The 9,692-nt window shown below is 40.7% G+C and overlaps 1 protein-coding gene across 1 annotated transcript in view; it reads left to right on the top strand.

Moving 5' to 3' along the window:
- Nucleotides 1-9,692, top strand: part of SEC24A (SEC24 family member A) — a 92,552-nt gene that overhangs the window by 36,385 nt on the left and 46,475 nt on the right. The window contains exons 8-10 of the mRNA XM_011969302.1: nt 730-839; nt 5,180-5,292; nt 6,882-7,000. Of these exons, the coding sequence (XP_011824692.1) occupies nt 730-839; nt 5,180-5,292; nt 6,882-7,000 (342 nt within the window). The remainder of the gene's footprint in view (nt 1-729; nt 840-5,179; nt 5,293-6,881; nt 7,001-9,692) is intronic.

Here is a 9,692-nt window from a genome sequence, read left to right as displayed (position 1 = left end):
CCGTGTCAGCCAGGATGGTCTCGATCTCCTGACCTCGTGATCCGCCCGTCTCGGCCTCCCAAAGTGCTGGGATTACAGGCTTGAGCCACCGCGCCGGGCAGAAAATACTCTTTAACCACTAGTGTATTATAAGTGGTAAGTATGATGTTAGGTTAAGTGATGTTCCATAAAGGTCTCATTAATTAATGAAACTCACTAAACCTTATGACCTTGACCTCTGGAATTGTCTTACCATAGCTTCTAGTGCCAGCCAGTTTCTGTATATTTCATATGTGAAATGTTAATATCCTGTATAATTGTGAAATTTAAGCAAATAGGCTGGGTGTGGTGGCTCACGTCTGTAATCCCAGCGCTTTGGGAGGCTGAGGTGGGTGGATCACCTGAGGTTGGGAGTTTGAGACCAGCCTGACCAACATGGAGAAACTCCATCTCTACTAAAAATACAAAAAATTAGCCGGGCATGGCAGCGCATGCCTGTAATCCTAGCTACTCGGGAGGCTAAGGCAAGAGAATCACTTGAACTTGGGAGGTGGAGGTTGCAGTGAGCCGAGATCATGCCACTGCACTCCAGCCTGGGCAACAGAGTGAAACTCTGTCTCAAAAAAAAAACAAGAAAGTAATTGGCATTTAATGAGTTTTTATCATCTTTTCAAGCAATAAAGTGGCCAAATGCAAAATATATTAAATTCTTTCAGTTTTTTCAATGTGTGTATTGTTAACTTTATATAGTTCCTGAAGAATTCTTGTACAACCCTTTGACCAGAGTTTATGGAGAACCTCACAGAAGACCAGAAGTTCAAAATGCTACTATTGAGTTTATGGCTCCTTCAGAATACATGGTAAGCTTCCATTTTTTAAATACAACATGCCCATTTTTTATTACCAGATTTTAAGTAAAACAATATAGCATCCTTTAACAAAATTTTATTCTATTCTGTTCTATTCTATTTTATTCTATTCTATTCTATTCTATTCTATTCTATTCTATTGTGAGACAGAGTTTCACTCCCGTTGCCCATGCTGGAGTGCAGTGGCGGGATCACAGCTCACTGCAGCCTTGACCTCCCGTGCTCAAGTGGTCCTCCCACCTCAGCCTCCTAAGTAGCTGGGTCTATAGGCATGCACCACCACACCTGGCTTATTTTTAGTAGAGACAGTTTTGCTATGTTGCCCAGGCTGGTCTTGAATTCCTGGGCTCGAGTAATCTGCCCACCTTGGCCTCCCAAAGTGCTGGGATTACAGATGTGAGCCACTGTGCCCAGCCAAAATTTTATGTTTTTAGATGTGTAAAAGTGTAATACTTGTTTATTACTAAAGTAATTAATATATAAGGGTATATTTGAAAGGTAAAAGTTTATGTAAAGTCCCACTTAAGTGTCTTATGTGACATTCAGAAATTTCCAGTATAATATTGGGCTCATATTTACTTTTTTTCTTTTTGAGATGGAGTCTCACTGTGTCACCCAGGCTGGAGTGCAGTGCTGTGATCTCGGCTCACTGCAACCTCCGCCTCCTGGGTTCAAGCAATTCTTCTGCCTCAGCCTCCTGAGTAGCTGGGATTATAGGCATGAGCCACCGCACCTGGCTAATTTTTGAATTTTTAGTAGAGACGGGGTTTCTCCATGTTGGTCAGGCTGGTCTTGAACTCCTGACCTTGTGATCTGCCCACCTTGGCCTCCCAAAGTGCTGGGATTACAGGCATGAGCCACTGCACCCGGCAGGTTCATATTTACTTATAAGTTACAGTCAGTTTTTTTTTCCCTATTGCTTCATTTTTCCTTCATATAAATTTTTTTTCTATTAGAAATAATTCTGTGATGAATGTCCTCTTGCAAATCTTGTTCTTTTCTACACCCATGAGAATATCTGAGGTCTTGTGTTTTAAAACTAATAACTATGCCTAATGTTTTTGTTGTTTAATGTTTGTTTCTTTTACAGAGGAGGGTCTCACTTTGTTGCTGAAGCTAAAGTGCAGTGGCACTATCATAACTCACTGTAGCCTCAACTTCATGGGCTCAAGCAATTCTCCTGCCTCAGCCTCCCAAGTAGCTGGGACTACAGGCATGTACCACCATGCCCTGCTAATTTTTTTAAAGACTTTTAGAGACAAAGTCTCACTATGTTGCTTAGGCTGGTCGTGAATGCCTAATGTTTAATTAACACTTTACATTTTATAAAGCACTTACACTTTTGATCATCACAAACAATATTCTGAAGCAAGCTAGAAAAATGCTGTTAATCCTCTTTTACAGCTATGAGAATAGACTTAGGTTAAGTGACTTGCCAAATTTCATTTAGTAGTAGAACTAGCATAATAATTTAGGCCTTTTGATTTGGTTACTCTTTCACCATGCCATAATTGTCTCTTGGGAAAAGGGAATATGAAGATAAGTCTCATATTTTAATACTTTTAATATTTTATTGTATTTTGGCTGGGCACAGTGCCTCCTGCCTGTAATCCCAGCACTTTGAGATGCCAAGCCAGGCAGATCATGAGGTCAGGAGTTTGAGACCACCTGGCCAACATGATAAAACTGCATCTCTACTAAAAATACAAAAATTAGCCAGGCCTGGTGGCAAGTGCCTGTAATCCCAGCTACTCGGGAGGCTTAGGTAGGAAAAACACTTGAAACCGGAAGGCAGAGGTTGCAGTGAGCCAAGGTTGCGCCACTGCACCCCAACCTGGGCAAAAGAGCAAAACTCCATCTCAAAAAAAAAAAAAAAAGGAAATTAATATATTTTTGTGTCTTTATCTGGGTACTTGGGTCCATTTTTGTGTAAACTTATAAGGAACCAGTCTCTTCACCACAGAAAAGCTTCAATATAGAAAACATTTTGTTGGCCAGGCGCGGTGGCTCATACCTGTAAATCCCAGCACTTTGGGAGGCCGAGGCGGCTGCTCACTGGAGGTCAGGAGTTCGACACCAGCCTGACCAACATGGTGAAACCCCGTCTCTACTAAAAGTACAAAAATTAGCCAGACATGGTGACATATGCCTGTAATCCCAGCTATTCGGGAGGCTCAGGCGGGATAATCGCTTGAACCAGGCAGGCAGAGGTTGCAGTGAGCCGAGATTGCGCCCCTGCACTCCAGCCTGGGCAACAATGCGAGACTCCGTCTCAAAAAAAAAAAAAAAAGAAAACATTTTGTTGCACTTAAGTGGTTGGTAATAGCCATCCACAGAGTAGGTGTTCTTTTATTGGATTAAAACAACAAAAAAAAGAAGCACTTGTTCTTTTAAATTTACCTTCCTGGTTTCCCTTTATCACCCATGCTTTGCAAAAATTGCTTCCTTTAAATTTAGAAACTTTCCTATAGCAGAAGGTTTTTGCTCCTTTCTGTCTTATCTCTTGAGGGACAGGTTGTGTGGATTTGGCAAGTGATTCATACAAAAATATATAAAAGTACAGTTGACTCTGTATCCATGGGTTCTGCATCTGTGGATTCAACTACCCACAGATTGAAAATGTTCAGAAAAACACGGTAAAAAATATTATAGGACAGACATGGTGGCTCACACCTATAATACCAGCACTTTGGGAAGCCAAGGCAGGAGGATTGCTTGAAGCCAACAGTTCAAGACCAGCCTGGGCAACATAGCGAGACCCAAATCTCTGCAAAAAATTTCAGGAATTGTGGTGTGTGCTTGTAGTCCCTGGTACTTGGGAGGCTGAGGTGGAAGGATCGCTTGAGCCCCGGAGTTCAAGGCTGCAGTGAGCTATGATTGCGTTGCATCACTGCACTCCAGCCTGAGTGACAAAGCAACACCTTCTCTCTTAAAAAAAAAAAAAAAATACTAATTTTAATATACAGCATAGCAACTATTTACATAGTATTTTTGTTGTATTTGGTATTACTTTAAAAATCTAGAGATGATTTAAAGTATACAGAAGGATGTGCATAGGTTATATGCAAATAATATACCATTGTGTGTAAGTGAATTAAGCATCCTTAGATTTTGGTATTTGAGGTGGGAGATCATAGAACTAATCTCTTGCGGATACCAAGGGAAGATTGTATACTACATACCCAGTTCTGATTGTGGCTATTTGATGCTTTTTACTGACTTGAGAACAAATCTTTGGATTTGGAAGTTTAAAATACAGTCTTGGCCGGGTGCGGTGGCTCATGCCTGTAATCCCAGCACTTTGGGAGGCCAAGGCAGGCGGATCACCTGAGGTCAGGAGTTCAAGACCAGCCTGGGCAAAATGATGAAACCCTGTCTCTACTAAAAAAAATACAAAAATTAGCCGGGCATGGCAGCGTGTGCCTGTAATCGCAGCTATTCAGGAGGCTGAGGCAAGAATCTCTTGAACCCAGGAGGCAGAGGTTGCAGTGAGCCGAGATCTCACCACTGCACTCAGCCTGGGGGACAGGGCAAGACCCCACCTCAAAAGCAAACAAAAAAAATTAGTCTTACATTTTTATGAGATTTGACTGTAATTTGTTGGTTAAATAACCAGCTGAAGCTAACTTGTAACTTTCAGAGCTATAATTTCCCTAAATTGTGAAATTCAACACATATTGAAAAATCAATAAAACATAAATATTCAGGTTACCAAATCATTATAAACTAAACACTTTTGTTAGTATAATCCAAGCCAAGAAATTGAACCTTGCTAATACTCCCAGAATCCCTTCTCTTTTTTTTTTTGAGATGGAGTCTCTGTCGCCCAGGCTAGTGTGCAGTGGCATAATCTTGGCTCACTGCAGCCTCCATCTCCCAGGTTCAAGCGATCTTCCTGCCTCAGCCTCCCAAGTAACTGGGACTACAGGCGCCCGCCACCACATCCGGCTAATTTTTGTATTTTTAGTAGAGATGGGGGTTTCGCCATGTTGGTCAGGCTGGTCTCGAACTCCTGACCTCAGGTGATCTGTCTGCCTTGGCCTTCCAAAGTGCTGGGATTATAGGTGTGAGCCACCACGCCTGGCCACAAGCCCTTCTGATTACGTCTCTTCCCCTTCCTGTCCTAGAGAAAACACTCTTCTGAATTATCGCAATCACAGAGTCATTTTTAAGTATACATCTATAAACAATATAGTATAGCTTTGCATGTTTATTAGAATCTCTACTCAATTTGTAAATGCTTTTTAAATTGTTTTGCTGTATGTGTACCCAGCAAATAAGTTTAAACTTAATCCTGTTAAATGTACTTAACAAGATCTTTTTTTCTTCAGTTACGACCACCTCAGCCTCCAGTGTATCTCTTTGTATTTGATGTGTCTCACAATGCAGTCGAAACTGGATACTTGAATTCAGTTTGCCAGAGTTTGTTAGACAATCTGGATTTGTAAGTTTCTCAATTCAGCTTAAATATGAAACTAATAGTATTTTCTAAATGAATAAGTAATTTTTTTGAAATTTAAAAAAAAGTTGTATAATTATGTTCTAAAACTCCACCTAAATCAGTTGTTAATTTAGGCCTCACTTTCTCTTAGAAACATTATTTTTAAACCTGTAGTTGGTAGGAAGAATAATGTAATGAACTTCCAGGCACCGGTCACCGAGATTCATCATCTTCAACATTCTGCTCTTCTTGCTTCATCTCATCCTTCCCCTTTCATGCATATACCTTTTCCCACCTTGAGTATTTTAAGGCAAATTTCAGCCAGCATACTGTTTAACCTATACATACTTCAAGATTAACTTTTATACCTAACTATAATACTAAAGCATCAAGCAAAATTTGCAGTAATTCCACATATGATCTAATACCCAGTTTATTTTTTGTTCCTGGTTGTCTCAAAAATGCCTTTTTTTTTTTTTTTTTGAGACGGAGTCTCGCTCTGTCGCCCAGGCTGGGGCGCAGTGGCCGGATCTTAGCTCACTGCAAGCTCCGCCTCCTGGGTTTACGCCATTCTCCTGCCTCAGCCTCCCGAGTAGCTGGGACTACAGGCGCCCGCCACCTTGCCCGGCTAGTTTTTTGTATTTTTTAGTAGAGACGGGGTTTCACCGTGTTAGCCAGGATGGTCTCGATCTCCTGACCTAGTGATCCACCCGTCTCGGCCTCCCAAAGTGCTGGGATTACAGGCTTGAGCCACCGCGCCCGGCCAAAAAATGCCTTTTTACTGTCAGTTTATTGGAGTAAGAATTTAAACAGTATACACATATTGCATTTGGTTATCAAGTGTCTTAAGTCTCTTAAAATAACTATTTCCAGTGGTTTTTAGAGACCTAGTGTAACCCATCAAAGTTAATGTGACCTTTCTATGTAATGAAGTATAGTGCTTGTGTGTGGTGTGGAGGCATATAGAAGGCTAAATTTCATCACAAGTGGAGTAACTCCTTCACTTTGGTGAAAAGCTCATTCTTGTTCCTGCCAGTATTTATATTTTTAATGTTATAGATTGTGAATGGGGATTGTGAATTGATGAGATTGTCACTGACTCACCCATGCATGAACAAGAGTGAAAAACAGTTTGCTCTTCCCCTTATATAATTGTAGTTCCACCTATTTGTAGTTCTTTAAAATAGATGCTTTTGCTCTTCTTTGTTCTTAAATATTACAGTTTCTGTATCATAATATTTTGAAGCATGCTTTATAACTTAAAATCATCTGCAAAATTTCATTAATAGTTTTCAGTATTTTTAACCTACTATTTCCTAAGTGATTATATATAAGTTTACATAGCTATACCTGGTTTTGGATTGTTGTATTATGGCTGTTTTTTGTTTATTGTTTGGCTTATGTGTAGTGTTTTCCCTTTGAGTCAGATATATTTTCATGGTAAACATTGAGTGGTTTAAACATTTGTTTGTGTTGGGCCAATTTCTATAATATTGAATTAGATATTTTCATGTAACTCTTAGGACATATTTTATGTGTATATTTGTATATGGTTAAAACTTGATAAAATAGTCTTCTGAATTTGTCTTTAGGCTTCCTGGCAACACTAGAACAAAAATTGGCTTCATAACATTTGACAGTACAATCCATTTCTACAGTCTTCAAGAAGGTCTCTCTCAACCTCAGATGCTAATAGTTTCAGATATTGAAGGTATAGATTTATTGAACTACTTTCATAATTTTTCAATTTTAGAAATATTTCTTTATTACTTGACAAATTGGATGTGTGTTGTTTGTACTATGTCAAGGAAAATCTTGAGTATAAAATCATGATTGTTGGAGTTGTAAGAGTCTTTCAGTGCAATCTCTCATTTTATGGAAGAGGAAATGGGGGTTTTGGAGACAACATGAATTCTGAACAAGGTAACAAAAACAAGTTAATGTTAGAACTCAGATCAAATTTAGGCTTTTTTCCCCCTTCTTCCCATTTATTCATTCAAAAAGTATTTGAGGATAGACATATAGAGCAAAGAAATAGAACTGAGAGCTCAGAATAAAGCCTAGCATATATAGTCAATTGATTTTTTTTTTTTTTTTTTTTTTTTTTTGAGATGGAGTCTTACTTTGTCTCACAGGCTATAGTGCAGTGACACGATCTTGGCTCACTGCAGCCTACGCCTCCCAGGTTCAAGCAGTTCTCCTGCCTCAGCCTCCCGAATAGCTGGGAAGACAGGCATGCAACACCATGCCCAGCTAATTTTTGTATTTTTAGTCGAGGTGAGGTTTCACCATGTTGGCCAGGCTGGTCTCAAACTCCTGATCTCAAGTGATCTGCCTCTCTTGGCCCCACAAAGTACTGGGATTACAAGCATGAGCCACCAGGCCCAGCCAGTCAATTGATTTTTTGACAGAGGTGCCTGGACCAATCAGTGGGAGAAGAGACAGTTTTTTCAACAAATAGTTATGGCAGTACTGCCTATGCAAAAGAATGAGGTTGGACCTTTACCTTATACCATGTGAAGAAAATTAACTTGAAATGGACTAAAGACCTAAACTTAAGAGCTATAAGTATAAAACAGGGGCAAATATTTATGCCACTAGATTGTGAAACATTGGAACCCTGGTGGATTGCTGGTCAGAATGTAAAATGGTATAACTGCTGTGGAAAATACCTTGGCAGTTCCTCAAAGTTAATGGTGAATTACCACATGATGTAGCAATTCCACCGTTCAATATATACTCCAAAAAATTGAAAGCAGGGACTCAAGCAGATGCTTGTACATCATTGTTTATAGCAATAGCAATCATTCACAATAGCCAAAAGGTGGAAACACCCCAAGTAGTCATCAACAGATGAATAGATAAACAAAATGTGGTATAAATGTATAATGGGGACAGGCGCGGTGGCTCACGCCTGTAATCCCAGCACTTTGGGAGGCTGAGGCGGGCGGATCACAAGGTCAAGAGATTGAGACCGTCCTGGCCAACATGGTGAAACCCCGTCTCTACTAAAAATACAAAAATTAATTAGGTGTGGTGGCGTGCGCCTGTAGTCTGAGTTGCTCGGGAGGCTGGGGCAGGAGAACGTCATGAACCTGGGAGGAGGTGGAGCTTGTAGCGAGCCCAGATCGTGCCACTGCACTCCAGTCTGGACAACAGTGAGACTGCATCTCAAAAAAAAAAAAAAAAAAAAAAAGGACAAAAAAAAAACCGTATAATGGAATATTATTCAGCCTCAAAAAAACGATGAAATTCTCACACGTGCTACAATGTGGATGCACCTGGAAAACATACTAAGTGAAATAAGACACAAAACGACAAATATTGTATGGTTCCACTTATATACAATACCTAGAATAGGCAAATTCATAGAGACAGAAAATGGAATAGAGGTTACCAGGTGCTGGGGGGGAAGGGCAATCAATAGGGAGTTATCATTATTATTACTTTTTTTTTTGAGATGGAGTTTTGCTCTTGTTGCCCAAACTGGAGTGCAATGGCACCATCTCCAGTCACTGCAACCTCCGCCTCCCAGGTTCAAGCAATTCTCCTACCTCAGCCTCCTGAGTAGCTGGGATTATAGGTGCGTGCCACCATGCCCAGCTAATTTTTTATATTTTTAGTAGAAACGGGGTTTCACCATGTTAGCCAGGCTGGTCTTGAACTCCTGACCGCAGGTGATCCACCCGCCTCTGCCTCCCAAAGTGCTGGGATTACAGGTGTGAGTCACCGCGCCTGGCTATTACTATTTTTTTAAAGACAGACTCTGTCTCCCATGTTGCAGCACAGTGGTACAATCATAGCTCACTGCAGCCTTGAAGCCCTGGGCTCAAGTGATCCTTCCACCTCAGCTTTTCAAGTAGCTAGGACTACAAGTACACGCTACCATGCCCAGCTAATTTTTAAAATTTCTTGTGGAGGCAAGGTCTTGCTAAGTTGCACAGGCTGGTCTCAAGCTTCTGGCCGTAGGCAGTCCTTTCACCTCGTCCTCCCAAAGTGTTGGGAGTACAGGCATGGGCCACACCTGGCCAGGCCTTATTTTTTTGTAAAAAGAAACAAACTATAGAAATGTAGAAAGTGATTAACCTTGTAATCCTCCACCACTCTCTTCCCAGTTTACTCCCTTTCTAAGGAAGAATTACTAAGCAAGAATAAATGTGAATCCTGAGAGGCTCATCTGAAGTGGGCAGTTAGCATACCTTCTGATTCGCTTGATTTTGCAGTCCCATTAATTTTATTTGTTTGTTTTGTTTTGTTTTGTTTTGTGTTTTTGGAGACAGAGTTTTGCTTTGTTGCCCAGGCTGCAGTGCAGTGGCGCAATCTTGGCTCACTGGCTCACTGCAGTCTCTGCCTCCTAGGTTCAAGTGATTCTCATGCCTCAGCCTTCCGAGTAGCTGGGATTA

Source organism: Mandrillus leucophaeus, unplaced genomic scaffold, assembly GCF_000951045.1.
Source record: "Mandrillus leucophaeus isolate KB7577 unplaced genomic scaffold, Mleu.le_1.0 Scaffold88, whole genome shotgun sequence".
Lineage (NCBI taxonomy): Eukaryota > Metazoa > Chordata > Mammalia > Primates > Cercopithecidae > Mandrillus > Mandrillus leucophaeus.
This window is presented reverse-complemented; position numbering and strand designations above follow the sequence as displayed.